This window comes from Oreochromis niloticus, linkage group LG16, assembly GCF_001858045.2.
Source record: "Oreochromis niloticus isolate F11D_XX linkage group LG16, O_niloticus_UMD_NMBU, whole genome shotgun sequence".
Lineage (NCBI taxonomy): Eukaryota > Metazoa > Chordata > Actinopteri > Cichliformes > Cichlidae > Oreochromis > Oreochromis niloticus.
This window is the reverse complement of record NC_031987.2, coordinates 31463513-31479231: the sequence shown is the minus strand read 5'-3', so window position 1 is coordinate 31479231 and position 15719 is coordinate 31463513. Positions and strand designations below refer to the sequence as shown.

Below are 15719 nucleotides of genomic sequence, written 5' to 3'. Positions count from 1 at the left end.
ATGATGCCAAGCTACAGAAAGTGCTGACACGTGCTCGAGAGATCAAACTCAGGCTAAACCCTGACAAGTGCAAATTTCGCTTAGATCAAGTGTCATATGTGGGCCACATCTTCACAAAGGACGGTCTGAAAGCAGACCCCTCCAAAACCACAGCAATAGGAGCAATGCCAGTGCCCACGGATGTCACGTCGCTACAGCGCTTCCTCGGTATGGTAAATTACCTTGGGAAATACATACCGAACCTTAGTGAGATCGCCGCACCTCTCAGAAAACTAACCCACAAGGAGACTGCATGGTGCTGGTTCCCGCAGCACCAGGAGGCCTTCGACCACCTCAAATCATGCCTCTCCAGCCCGCAAGTATTGGCGTATTACAACGTCAAGGAGCCAGTCACACTGACGTGTGATGCATCATGCTATGGACTAGGTGGCGCATGTTTGCAAAATGGCAGACCGGTGGCTTTCGCTTCGCGTGCTCTCACTGACACAGAGACGCGATATGCTCAGATAGAGAAGGAGCTCCTCGCCGTGGTGTTTGCCTGCACGAAGTTCAAAGATTATGTCTATGGCAAAGCAACAATCATTGAAACCGACCACCAGCCCCTGGTGACCATAATGAAAAAGCCCATCCATGCCGCCCCTGCCCGGCTCCAGAGGATGTTACTGCGACTGCAGAGTTACGACATCAGTCTGGTCTACAAAAAGGGGAAATACATGTATCTAGCCGACACCCTTTCGAGAGCCCCGCTCGCCCCGCTGTCACACTGCCCGGTTGAACACACTGATTATGAAGTGATGACAGTAAGCTACATCTCCACTGCTCGCCTGGAGGAGCTAAGACAGCACACAGCACAAGATGATGTGCTACAAGCGCTCAGCACAGTCATCCAGCGAGGATGACCCAGCAGAGAGAGCCAAGTACAGCCTGCTCTAGCTCCGTTCTTTCCATATAGAGATGAGCTCAGCATGGAGGATGGGATCATCATGAAAAGCCACAAAACGGTCATTCCCCAGTCCCTGCACAAAGAGTACATTAACATCGTACACAAAGGTCATCCAGGTACCGAAGCAACCAAGCGCAGAGCTAGGAGTGTCATCTTTTGGCCAGCAATGTCAAAAGACATCACAGAAGAGCTGCTCTCTTGCACTGTGTGTAACAGCACTAAGACACATCAGCAGAGAGAACCACTACAACTGCACCCTGTTCCAGACCTCCCATGGTCAACGGTGGCCGCTGACATTTTTACCTGGCATGGAAAACAATACCAGGTTCTTGTAGATTCCTATTCAGGATGGATCGAGATTGACCTTCTCCGTGACTTGACCACAGCAGCAGTCATCTCCAAGCTAAAGAGACACTTTTCAGTTCATGGCACACCGCACATGCTCCTCACTGACAATGGCAGACAATACACTAGTCAACAGTTTATTGACTTCGCAAAGCAGTGGGACTTCACCCATTCAACCAGCAGCCCAGAGTTTCCACAGTCAAATGGTCTTGCAGAGAGAGCGGTGCGCAGTGCAAAACAGCTCATGGAAAAATCACACAGAGATGGAACCGATGTGTTTCTTGACCTCCTAAACCTTAGAAACATTCCTCGTGACACACAACTAGGCTCCCCTGCTGAACGCCTCATGTCTCATCAGACACGCGCGGGCATTCCCGTGTGCAGCAAGCTGTTGGCGCCCATTGCAAAAAACACAGGACAGATCTGTGACCGACTTCGCGACAAAAGACTCAGACTGAAGCGTCACTATGATAAGTCCAGCCGCACGCTACAGCCGTTGCTAGAAGGACAAGTGGTCCGCGTGCAGACAGAGAAAGGCTACGACAAGCTGGGAATTGTGGAGAGGAAAAGCAAGGAGCCACGATCCTACATCATTCAGGTTGGTGGAAGAACCTACAGGAGGAATCGCCGCCACATTCTCCCAGTGGCAGAACCGCCTCCGCCACCACTCCATGACTATGACCCTGAGTGCCAGGACACTAACCATTCTACAATGGACAGTTCCACACTCACACCGCAATCACACACACGCTCAAACGAAGATTCACAAAACACATCCTCTCCTCAGCCCCAACCTGCTGTGCAGGTGCCCGGCCAGAACATTGTGAACCAGACACTATACACTACACGTGCAGGTCGCATCTGCAGACCCAACCCAAGATACATGTAAATGGAAAACACTAGGATGCCTCATGTGTAATCAGTTTGTTGTCGGTATGTTGAAATATGATGCTTGCTGGCTATTTGCATTTCTGATAATTGCTGTTATGTTAAGATGTGGGGTTACTTCGAGCATAAACATTGTTAAGTTAAAGTTGTGTTAAGAAGCACTGTTTAGAAACTTGTGAGTGAATTAGTTTTGTTAGGTGCTACCAGCTAAATGGGAGGATGTAGATCATTGGTTAAATGATCACCGAGCAATATTGGTTTATGCAGACCTGCCATAACTGTGGGGGACTAGTCCAACCGGTATAGTATGATGGGGGGAGTTTTGTTCTTCCGGTACGACCAGTGTTTTTGACCGTGTGCTGGAGTACACATTAAAAGTTTTATAGCAGACTAACAACGGGAGTGATTATTGGCTCGTCGCATCACACGAGAGTGTTACATCAGTGTTTGCTATTATCCATACACACACACAAAAGCAGCCCCTCTCGCTCAGTTTTTGCATTTGCGCTTGCTCGCAATGTGTTGCTTGCGCTCTCAACATTTCTGCCCGTGCGCGCTCAACTCTTTCTGACAACCGTTATATTTGTGCCACAAAACCAGCCAATCACAGACTGGGATGCAAAAAAATCTGATTGGCTGTTTTCATCACCAATCAGCTCGAAATAACGAAATGCAATATCCCAGAATCCATTTCGTCCAAAACTCAAACGAGGCAGTGGCGGAGGAACACAGAGTGGCGGAGTTTGAAATATTGCTCTTTCTGGGTCACAAAATAAACTTTTCAGATATTTTCATGCGAGAATGGTGCTGTGTAAACTTCAAATATCTGCTCGATTTATCAAGACATCACATATTTGCATAACTGCTCTAATGTTTTCGGAGATGCCCGTTACCCACCAGCTGACCGCATAGCTGGACTGGCCATTGGGCATACTGGGCATTTGCCCGGTGGGCCAATGGTGATTTTTCATTTTTATGTTTGTTTGTTTGTTTTTGTGACGGTATAAACAATGAAAGGTGGTGGATTAGCCAATTGGTCATGATCAACTCTGGGCTGGACCAATTACAATACATCCGTATTGAGGGGAAAAGGAACGCGTTTCGTCCCGGACTTCAGCTACAATGAAAAAAAGACACAAAGCTGGAGTTATTCTGTCTTTACGCTGTCAGCTGCCTGTTCTTCTCTCATTCTCTCCCCTCCCTCTCCTGTTGCTACTTCAGTTATGAAACTGATCAATGATCAGCTGATCGTCTCTCTTGTTTGTTTATCGCCCACTTTGCGCCGGAAAGAGGAAACCAGCTGATGACGCGCTAAACAACAGCAGCACGTTCAAGCTTGATCAGCTGTTGTTAGTAGGGCTGCACGATTTTGCAAAAAATGAGAATCACGATTTTTTTGCTTAGAATTGAGATCACGATTCTCTCACGATTTTCTTTTCCAATATAAATATTTATTGCACTTATTAACTGCACATCAACTTCGTAACAGTTGAAACTGAACATAAAAACAATAAATAAACATAAAAACAATAAATGCCTCACAAATGTTGTACTGCTTAGTGCAACAATAGAAAAATAGTTGCAGGACGGCTCTCTGTAGCGTTTGTCTAGGGCAGGGGTCAGCAACCTTTAACACCCAAAGAGCCATTTGGACGCGATTTCCACGCAAAAGAAAACACTGGGAGCCGCAAATACTTTTTGACATCTAAAATGAACATAACACTGTATATATTGTTTTTTTTACCTTTATGCTTTGTGTGAACAACTAAGGTGTGTTGCTTAAATGCATGAAATGCTACAGAGAAAATTACATTTTATGTAATTAACACATTTTGAAGCAAAATTCCGCCTAAGTATGTATTTTACCTGGTTAATATGTGTGGCGGGGCGTGGACTGCAGCCCCTCTGCAGGGGAGGCGGACGCACCTCAGCGGTACCCGCAATCACGCCTCGCCGCCTTAACGTCTGTGCCACCTATGCTGTTGTGTTGGTGTGTGTCGGGCTGCGAGCTTTAACACCGGCTGTATGCGTAAAGCAACCGTGTGTGAAAAGTGGTCAATAAAAAGATGCTGAAAAGCGTGTTCATGGAAACATAGTCGGGTCTGCCGTGATATGTTTACAATGGGACTTCCGCTCCTGAACCTCGTACAGCGTCTGCTGTACGATCGGGGCTGTACGAAATCACTTTCATCTTTACGTATGACTGTAAGCTGTCGTCTGTGAGGCGTGAACGTGTTTGTTTTTGGAGAACAGCTGCTGACATAATGTGGATCCGAAGATCCATAATTGGCCTACCTGGGGTTGAAAGTCTGGCACGGCGTTTCAGTGGGTATATCGGCTTCCGCAAGTGTGACGCTTATTTTGATCGATCAAAAACTAATAGAATATAATTTTATATTTATATTTCAATATCACAACAATCTTCCAATTCAGAACTACAATTTAAAAAAAAGAACTAATATAAATAAAATAGACTTTAGCTAATTACTTACAAAAAATTATTTATTTCCCCGACCCACGCGGAGCCGTAGAAGGACTAAAGACCCGCATGGGGCTCCGGAGCCGCAGGTTGCCGACCCCTGGTCTAGGGTGTTGATCATTTTCCTAAATCCCTCATTTTGCACAGTGTTGATGGGAGCCATATCTTTGGTCAGGTGATAAGTAATAGCCTCCATAATTTCTTTGTGCCTGCGGGAGTTCGATGGGTATAGGGAAGCGCTGTATAAGGTTCCCGTTATTGATGTTTGATTGATGTTTCCTGTCACTTTCTCGTCATCCCTGACGTGTTCTCCGTTGTTTCTTTCCTGCCAATTTGAGCATCACACGGCACAGCTTCTGTATCACGTGGTATAAGGCTCCGCCCTTGTCATTTGAGCAGGAAGAGTGAGCGCTTGTTTTCATGCAGATTACGTCCCGGATCAAAATGCGGTACAATCGTCAACGTCTTTTTTTTTTTTTTTTTTTAAATCGTTGTCATTTGGAAATGAGATCGCACGTAAGTATGAATCGAGATCGCGATTTTCTAACGATTAATCGTGCAGCCCTAGTTGTTAGAATTAATTTAATATTACTTTCTAGTATCAGCTGATGTTTGCTGGAGCCACAGCTGTAAAAGCTGCTGGTCATGATATCGGTTTGGATATGTGGTGAGAGGAAAACATGAAGGTGATATAAATCATACATATATACCAACAAGACAGTGTACATCACTGTCACAACAGCGTTTGTTTTAGTTCAAAGGACTTATACTTTTCCTATAATACCTGGTGGTGTAGTCAGACGATTTTTTTGTCAGTTCAGCCTTATATATTAGGTTTAACCCGAGTGACCACCCGATCAGCTGGTGGGTAACAGGCATCTCCGAAAACATTAGAGCACTTATGCAAATATGTGATGTCTCGATAAATCGAGCAGATATTTGAAGTTTACACGGCACCATTCTCGCATGAAAATATCTGAAAAGTTTATTTTGTGACCCAGAAAGAGTAATATTTCAAACTCCGCCACTCTGTGTTCCTCCGCCACTGCCTCGTCTGAGTTTTGGACGAAATGGATTCTGGGATATTGCATTTCGTCATTTCGAGCTGATTGGAGACGAAAACAGCCAATCAGATTTTTTTGCATCCAAATCTGTGATTGGCTGGTTTTGTGGCACAAATGTAACGGTGTACAGAAAGAGTTGAGCGTGCACGGGCAGAAATGTTGAGAGCGCAAGCAACACATTGCGAGCAAGTGCAAATGCAAAAACTGAGCGAGAGGGGCTGCTATTGTGTGTGTGTATGGATAATAGCAAACACTGAAATACATTTTTTGCACGCAGCAATGAATTTTGTTCACTCAAATTTAGCTTTTCTTCGCTCAAAATAAATTTCTCCTCAAAATGCAACACTTGCACCTGCAAACTTTTTTTTTACGTGCGCTCAGAATAGTGGCACAAAAATAACGCCATAGACATGTACATGCTCATGCAAATTAGTCGTGTTTCAGTACTTTTCTCGCACTATATGTCTGCACAAGTGGCACACCGCTTTGATTACATCCTCTTTCATCTGGTTTAAAGCCAAAGAAATCCCAAATTGGCGACTTTATATTTTTTTTAGTGCTGTCAGTGTCAACGCATTTCGGCAGTTTGTCCAAATTTTGTTCATTCTGCGCTCCAGATGGGTTGAGAGTGTTAACAATTTTAATCGAGATGACCGCGTTTAATCTGCGTTAACGCTGACGACGGGTTTTTTTTGGGGGGGGGGGATTACTTCTTCCATGTTTGGACTTCTTATGTGTTGTAAATGCACAAATCAGTCCGTGCATTATTACATTGCCCTGCCCATCAAAAGGTCTGCGCATGCGCAAATATATCGCCCATCGGCGATTGTTGGACTGAGGATTGCCGGTTGGAAAGTTTTTACATATCGCCCAACTCTAGTGTGTGTGAGTGGCAGCAGTCGGCTAAAAACTGTCCAAAGGTATATCAGCAGAGCTTAGCTTGTCTCAGTTCAGTTAGTTCCTGCTGCTCTTAACAAATCACTTCCTTTCCAAGAACTGCTGCTGATCTATTGTGGTTCATATCCCAGTGATGGCATTCAGCGAAGGTTCAGAGGAAATAAAATGACAACTTCTCTCTAAGACTTTCCAGATGTTTACCTGTTATGTCACACAGTGCGGCAGTGTTGACGTCTCCTTGTATGGCAGCCGCACACACCACTCATCGCTGTTCCTCTCAGCAGTCAAAAACAGTTTTTGTTCCTTCTGCAGCTCATATAGACGGGCCCATACTTTGCCCCTCGACAACTTTCAGACCTCTGTATGGATAATAAAGCTGTTATGCGTCTGCTTCCATTTCGTCACATAAAGATGGATGTATGCAGCTTTTCAGAGGTCTTGTCCTGACAAAGTTCATCACGTACACAACATCATCTGATATAGGAGCTAGATCTTGGCAACGAGCGCCTCACCGTGCAAAAAACAGTGCGTAACAATAACAAGGCCTTTCAGTTCTTCCACTCTTCGTTGTTCAAGATATTTTAATGTGGCTGAAAAAATGTCCTCTCTTGTTTTTATGAAGGTTTTTCTAGTTCACTGTGTTGTGAAATTCTTTATATTATTCAGAAATTGTCACTAGACATTTTTTTTGTGTCTGTCCCAAATTTACTCCGATGGTAAGAAAGGGCAGTGAAAGTTACAGGCATTGATTTTTAATCGTTTTTTTGATATTCTTGTTCAAACTGACTTCAGACTGAGGCCTACGGGGTTTTTTTGGCCATGGGAATAGTGAATAGTATGAGAATTTTTTCTTTTTATATCAGTGACATAAAATTAATGTAAGATGTGCTTTAACAAAGCTGTTACATTGTCTAAATATGTAGAAGAGGTGAAAATATGACATTATAGAAGAAGATGTGTAAAAACTCCTCTTTAAATTAAATGTTTCATACTCACTACATTATACAACCAAACAGAGGGAGTACAGCAGATAGTGGAGTGTGTTTTTATGCATAAAATATCTTCCCACACATTCATCCAGTGACTTGGATGATGGTTAGCGCCCACTTTGCCCACAGTAGTGTAAATATATCCTGCTGCAGCATGGGTGTCTCCGTGGTTTGATAGAAATGGACATTGCTGTCCTCTTGAATCAGATGATTTCATGGGCAGCTGTCAAAAGTCATGCTCTTAACCCTGAGCTCGATTGGCTAGGACACACACACATACACACACAAACGGATACATCCGTGAGCAACACTGTGTGCACCTGCGTTCCACATCGACTTGAACAGATGTTCAACTTGTGTGCCAGCGTGATCCAACATGTGTGTTTATTTTTGTGTCTTTTTAGATCTGTTTTCCCCATTCATCCATCGTTCAGAGTGCTGGCCCTAGCAGAACCCCCTGTCGTGGGGACCGGTGCAGGCAGCAACAGCAGAGCTCAGCAGTGGTTGGGCCCCGAGGTGCTCACTATGTTCCTTTACCACAATGTCATGCCGCTGGCCAAAGAAGAGGAGATGGGCCTCATACAGGGACTGGTGAGACATACAAATACTGAGACCACGCTGTCCTGACTAACAGTTTCTTTTTTTATATTCTTGCATCTCCAGTGCTTTACCCCTCAGTCGGAAAAGGTTTATGGGGCGTTGTCGTCGGGCGTTTATGGACGCCTGAGTTTGTGAATGCAATGATTCAGTAACAAGGCGACTTAGGCGCTTCAAATTGAAACCATAGGTGTATCTACTAAAAATCTTGGATGGGTTTGAATCTCAGTGACCTTGACCTTGGTCAAAGGTCAGTGGTCAAGTTTTGTTAAAATCCTTTGAATTTGATAACTGGAAAACAAGGTGACGTGGGATTTTGAAATTTATCCCATACGTTTGTCTACTAGCAGGCTGAGGGGTAGCACTGGTGTTTGCCAGTATTTTTCTAACTGGAAGACCACGCTTCTGTTTCCACTCTCATCATAAGTCCTTCTTGGCTTTTTTTTCTTGTTTTGTTTTTAGGCTCCTAATGTACCGATGGAAGGAGCAGAGCAGCTACTGCACCTCGCACACAGTCTCCGCAAGACAAATGACCCCACAGTAAGTGTGTGTGCTTTACATATGGCAGCAGTTCCCATATGGTGGGCGGGACATGAACATTATTACTGCAGAATACAACAGAATTTTGGGTTTACTTCACCAGACTTAGCATGTGACAAACTACAGATGCAGGTAAATAGTAGTGGAGTTTTGAGAAACCTCCCAAAATACAGGTGTTATTCTCGTTCCAGATGGTGTAAATGGATGTCAGAAGTGTACAGTCCAACAGTCATGTGTCAGATTGCAGATATTTTTTCGTGCAGATATAAAGGTAGAGATGTTTGGAGGCTACTCATGTATGGTGTCTGTTGCTAGGCACAGTCTCTGGCCTCATCTCTCTCCACGAGACAGCTACTAAGGATCTGTCGCCGTCTCTCTCAGCACCCTGAGGAGAGCATCACTCACGCAGTTAATAAGGCTTGTCTCTCCAGGTACACACTCGCTCTCTCTCTCTCACACACACACACACACACACACACACACACACACACACACACACACACACACACACACACAAGCTGACCAGGGTAGATCCCACATCTCACTCTGTGATGGCTGGGTTAGGTTTCAGCAATATGGATGGACAGAAATTAATGTTAATATTTGATTTGTGTGTCATAAAAACAAGGCAACTGTGTGGGTTTTTATTGTGTGTGTGTGTGTGTGTGTTTTAGATTCCTGCCCAGCCTGGCCCGTGCCTCTCTTCAAAAAAACCTCATGAACTGCTCCATACAGGATGCAACAGACCCCGCTGATCGCTCTCTTGATTATCTCTGTGAGTTCCACTCACTTAGATCAATTAGATTTTTGGGGGGTGTTTTTTGGCTCACGTGGAGACAGCGAATCAGTATTAGGCTTATGGTAATAAACCTTACTGCTAGAAATAAAGTGCCTAAAGATACAATTTAAAGTGGTATATTATGTGAAATTGTGTGTTATGTGTTGTTGACGTAACACTGGTTCATCCCTTTAGTTAGGTGCCTTTTTTGTTCTTGAATGATTCATAGAGGACCGTTAAGATTGTGACTCAAGACTTCTGCACAGCACTGTATACCAGCAGAAGCACAAATCAGTTCGCTTCATTTACATACAGCAATAAAGTCTTTTTTGTACCAATATTACGGAACATAGGTTAATAACTGAAGATAGAACTGTAACCCCCCTCCAAAGGAAACCTCAATCATATGCTAATTCTACAGAAATGGAACAATGCACGATAAATGACAAATAACTTGTAAAGCTGGTAGCCGGAAAGTTTTGTCTCTTAGCATTCATTCTGAACTTGTGATCTGTTTCCTTGTAAAGAATAAATGTCGACTTCTACTGTGTAGACATACTGGCAGCACAGGCACATGTATTATTTAAAAGATGGAAAGCAGGATTCAGCTGGCCTCAAAGAAAACAAACAGCTCAACCCAAAGTAATCTCATCTTCTGACTCACAAGCACCTCTCAGCGTTGTCAAAAATCAGGTCTGACTCTCTCATTTGACTCATGCATGCAATTATTCTGGTTACAGGTAAAATTAATGTTTTCCAAAGCACTAATAATTTGAACAGTGGATCACTTGAGTGTGTGATTAGTGTTCTATTGTGAGTTTAGAGTTGGCATGCGAGAGCTAGGAGCACCACTCATGTAAACCAGTGAGTGGGATTATTATGAAACAAAAGCTGGTGACAAAATGCTCAGTGACAAAGCAGCTAATGATGCTATTGGTAGGTAAGATCAAAACATAAAATAAAAGGATGCTGTGGAACTCCATGGATTATTTTTCTTTGTATCACATGTCACAATCCAGGATATTTACTACTGGGTTACTAATATTGGTACATGATTCTTGATGTTCATTTGATGCCAAACAAAATGATTCTTCCATGTTTTTAACCTCCTTTGTTAAAGTTTGAATCCACTAACTTGGTGGTGGTATGTTGTTTACTTAAAATGTTGGCACAATGTTTTGTTAGCAGGAAATGTTGGGTTGGTTCCTTAGTAGCTTGTTAATGTCACTATAAGGTATGACATTTGTTAGATTATGCTCAGTTAAGCATTTCTATATTAGCTACTGCAAATATTGTAACTGATGGGGCAAAGCTGATTTTAACCTGGCAAAGCCAGCTGTCTCATACAAAGTGCCAATGTGTATTTCAGGATAACATAAGAAGGATAATTCTGTGTATGTTGTTGAATGTTGAATTGAAACTCATCCACCTGGAATTCTTAATGAAACTTTAATTCCGTGCTTTTAGCTGCTTCATGAAATTTGAGGTATTTTCTCCCTTGCTTTGAAAGTAGCAACAGTAGCATTGTTTGTGTATAGCCTTTTTAAAATCAATTATTACCCAAACTTTGTCTTTCTTATAAACATGGGGAAGAGATATTGCAGTAGCAGCATTAGTTACCGTCTTCTACCTGTAGTTTTCCCTGTGGTTTTGGTTGTATTGCTAAGGACAGTCAGTTCTGAGAGAACTGCAGCTTCAATACATGTGCTGCCTGCAGTACAGGCAAGGTACTTAAACAAAAACAAAAAAGCAATAGAAATGTCACGTTTCCAAGTTTTTGCCAACTACACTGATACATCTTCTAGACATGAATTCTTGACAGTGTCTGATTTCTGATATGCATTATTCATCCACATTATGCTATGAATGTTGATAGTTCTTCTTTTCCACTGGAAGAATATTTCCTGTTAGCTTTGATAGTCGTGCATCAGCACAGTCTGACATCACACCAACCTTGTACTCAGCAGCAGCAGGTTAAAGTGTCCAATGTTATATTTTCACCAAAGACTGTATTTAAAAGATAGACCTAGCCACCATGTCGTCATAGGTTTCTGGAGCATTAGACTTGGATTTTATTTTATTTTTGAGCCAGAAGTCAGAATATTTGTACAAGATGGTGAAGTCCTAAGGTATCAGCTGATAATAATAATAATAATAACATTTTACTCACCAAAGATAAATTTAGACAATTTATATTATATTATATTTAGACAATTCAATTAAACAGCTCCAGAAGGCACCAGTACTGCAAACACACCCTCCCAGTTCCAGTCAGTCAGTCAGTCAGTCAGTCAGTCAGTCAGTCAGTCAGTCACTCTGTCTTTTTTGACAACAGCATAATAACACTGGAAATTCTCTTTTTGGTGTCCCACCCCAATATTTTTAGTGCCTCCCATATGGCCACCCCTGTAATTAAAAAATTCTGGAGGCGTCCCTGTCTCACATGCGTTTCTGTCATGTCCAGAAAAGTTAGGGCATGGGCTGCATGTGAGTTTGTATGGTCAAATCACTGCATCTCAAAGTCTGAGTTGGGGTAAAAGGAACCATTCACAGCATTAGTCAGTCTAAATGAAGAAGACCATGTTTATGGCCCACATTGCTGTATTTCTACAGGTATGGTAAAGGACGGTGTGTTGACCATTGGGAGTGTCTCCGCTCCCATCTACAACGCTGACCAGAAAATGAAGGTTCCTGACGTCCTCTTCTATGATAATCCCCAGGTAAGCATGCACTTCACAACCACTTGTATTTTACAGGGAGTGCAGAATTATTAGGCAAATGAATATTTTGTCCACATCATCCTCTTCATGCATGTTGTCTTACTCCAAGCTGTATAGGCTTGAAAGCCTACTACCAATTAAGCATATTAGGTGATGTGCATCTCTGTAATGAGAAGGGGTGTGGTCTAATGACATCAACACCCTATATCAGGTGTGCATAATTATTAGGCAACTTCCTTTCCTTTGGCAAAATGGGTCAAAAGAAGGACTTGACAGGCTCAGAAAAGTCAAAAATAGTGAGATATCTTGCAGAGGGATGCAGCAGTCTTAAAATTGCAAAGCTTCTGAAGCGTGATCGTCGAACAATCAAGCGTTTCATTCAAAATAGTCAACAGGGTCGCAAGAAGCGTGTGGAAAAACCAAGGCGCAAAATAACTGCCCATGAACTGAGAAAAGTCAAGCGTGCAGCTGCCAAGATGCCACTTGCCACCAGTTTGGCCATATTTCAGAGCTGCAACATCACTGGAGTGCCCAAAAGCACAAGGTGTGCAATACTCAGAGACATGGCCAAGGTAAGAAAGGCTGAAAGACGACCACCACTGAACAAGACACACAAGCTGGAACGTCAAGACTGGGCCAAGAAATATCTCAAGACTGATTTTTCTAAGGTTTTATGGACTGATGAAATGAGAGTGAGTCTTGATGGGCCAGATGGATGGGCCCGTGGCTGGACTGGTAAAGGGCAGAGAGCTCCAGTCCGACTCAGACGCCAGCAAGGTGGAGGTGGAGTACTGGTTTGGGCTGGTATCATCAAAGATGAGCTTGTGGGGCCTTTTCGGGTTGAGGATGAAGTCAAGCTCAACTCCCAGTCCTACTGCCAGTTTCTGGAAGACACCTTCTTCAAGCAGTGGTACAGGAAGAAGTCTGCATCCTTCAAGAAAAACATGATTTTCATGCAGGACAATGCTCCATCACACGCGTCCAAGTACTCCACAGCGTGGCTGGCAAGAAAGGGTATAAAAGAAGAAAAACTAATGACATGGCCTCCTTGTTCACCTGATCTGAACCCCATTGAGAACCTGTGGTCCATCATCAAATGTGAGATTTACAAGGAGGGAAAACAGTACACCTCTCTGAACAGTGTCTGGGAGGCTGTGGTTGCTGTTGCACGCAATGTTGATGGTGAACAGATCAAAACACTGACAGAATCCATGGATGGCAGGCTTTTGAGTGTCCTTGCAAAGAAAGGTGGCTATATTGGTCGCTGATTTGTTTTTGTTTTGTTTTTGAATGTCAGAAATGTATATTTGTGAATGTGGAGATGTTATATTGGTTTCACTGGTAAAAATAAATAATTGAAATGGGTATATATTTGTTTTTTGTTAAGTTGCCTAATAATTATGCACAGTAATAGTCACCTGCACACACAGATATCCCCCTAAAATAGCTAAAACTAAAAACAAACTAAAAACTACTTCCAAAAACATTCAGCTTTGATATTAATGTGTTTTTTGGGTTCATTGAGAACATGGTTGTTGTTCAATAATAAAATTATTCCTCAAAAATACAACTTGCCTAATAATTCTGCACTCCCTGTATGTCTCATTTTAAAGCAAATGTGTAGCTGTGAGAGGGCTGGAAAAGACTTTTTTCGGTCTCAGCACATGACCCAGATTTGATCGCATAAGAGCTAAGGCAGATTACAACCAGTAAAGCGTAATCTGAATCTCAATTGTTCTTTTTTTTCTCCCTCACACTGAGAAAGCTTAGCTCTGCAGATTTACCACCGCCTAGTTCAGGCAATCATACACCAATGAAAACACAGCTCTGACCCTTGTGTCCCTTGTTGTCATCGTTATCATACTTGCCTTTGTCAGATTAAAGGACAGTTTTCATTGTGTAAGGATTTTGCTTTTAGTTCCGGTATTAGCTGATATTTCCTCTGGCCATGCTCCTTCTCGTCTCTGTTGGACCCTTATCAGATAGTCTTAGAGATGCTATTCTGGCCTGGCAGTAACATCAGCCCCAATACACTGTTAGTGCCCTCTGATTGGTTGGAATTGGTGGGTTTTATGGGATAATAAAATTCTTCACTGTCTGTGTCGTGGTGTGTATGCCAGGCATGATTACTGCTGAATGTTTGGTGTGATTCACATTGAATTTTGGTGTTTAAATAGGATTAAAAAAAATTTTTTAAAAGCTTCCTCCTGATGGACTTCGTGTTGTTCAGTTTTTAAAATGTTCAGTTGCCAAAAAATACAAAAGTCACACCGGCTTCAGGGTACATGCTGTGGGTGTGAAAATGGGCAGAACTCCAAGTGCTTATCTTTCTTTTCAGATTCTTCACAGTCCTACTTTTGTTGCTCTGTGCTGATTGATTCTGAGTGGTAACAAATATCACAACTCAAGCAGCTGAATCTGAATCAAATCTTTAAATGCAGCAAGTTCCATAAATTTTGCCTTTGGTATCCTGTTCACAGATCGCTTTCCTCAGCGGATAAATCAATAGGTTTTTGTTTGCTTTAATGCTAGTGTCTTGTGCCTAATCCTTGCCTTATCGGTGACATTAATTGCAGTATATCCAAAGAACAACCAACCGTGGTAATGACATTGTGACATCCTCTGGCAACACTGATGATTTATCTTATTCTTCATGTCCCCATTTTGCGCTTTTTCCTCTGCCTGCCCGTGTTTTGGTCCGAAATAAAAAAGGTGGAAGAGGTTGAGATAGGATAGAAGCAACGAGGATGCCCTACTTTATGAATGACCTGTTTTCTGAGCAAACTTTGTTGTTTTTAATACATTTTAAGCTGATTTATTCTCAACCGTAAGCAGTATTGCTCTTTGCAACATCCATCTGGGTTAAATTACAATCTGAGCTACTTGTTCAGCTGAATATGTGTTTGCTTAAATATCTCTGCAGCACATGATGGTGATGGAGGACATGCTTAAAGACTTTCTGTTAGGAGAGCACCTCCTCTTAGTGGGAAACCAGGTGAGTGATGTTTGAAAGCGTATTAATTTCACCATGTTGTAATTTCCTCTGCCCACAGAAAAGAACCCTGGGCAACCTTTGGTCCATTTATGGTCAGGATTACAAACCCACTTTTTGTCATGTAAAATAAACAGAGGTCAGATCTGTGTTTGCAGACCATGGTTTTGTCTCATTTCTGCAGTAGTGGATTTTAGTGAAGTAGGCCACCCATGTCAGCTCTGTTCGAGCATGGAGGGAAGAGTTACGAAATAGACTCCCTGGGTCCTCATGTCACCCTCCAACCCTGCGCAGTCACAGTTCACTGATAGCATAAGGACACATGTAGCAACTCCTTGGGGGACACTCTGTGCCCCCAGCGTTGTCCAACTGGGCAGGGTTAAAGGGAGGATAGATGAGGATGGATGACTGGACATGGTGTGCTGTGAGCCCAGAGGAGTGTTTCTGTGTGTGTGCAGTTTTGTGTTTGTGTTTATTTGTGCGCTTG

The 15719-nt window shown here is 42.8% G+C and overlaps 1 protein-coding gene across 1 annotated transcript in view; it reads left to right on the top strand.

The window, feature by feature from the left end:
- The window catches only part of vwa8 (von Willebrand factor A domain containing 8), a 93036-nt gene that overhangs the window by 31583 nt on the left and 45734 nt on the right, over positions 1 to 15719 (top strand). The window contains exons 15-20 of the mRNA XM_005475231.4: positions 8010 to 8196; positions 8665 to 8742; positions 9058 to 9173; positions 9417 to 9517; positions 12134 to 12240; positions 15164 to 15235. Of these exons, the coding sequence (XP_005475288.1) occupies positions 8010 to 8196; positions 8665 to 8742; positions 9058 to 9173; positions 9417 to 9517; positions 12134 to 12240; positions 15164 to 15235 (661 nt within the window). The remainder of the gene's footprint in view (positions 1 to 8009; positions 8197 to 8664; positions 8743 to 9057; positions 9174 to 9416; positions 9518 to 12133; positions 12241 to 15163; positions 15236 to 15719) is intronic.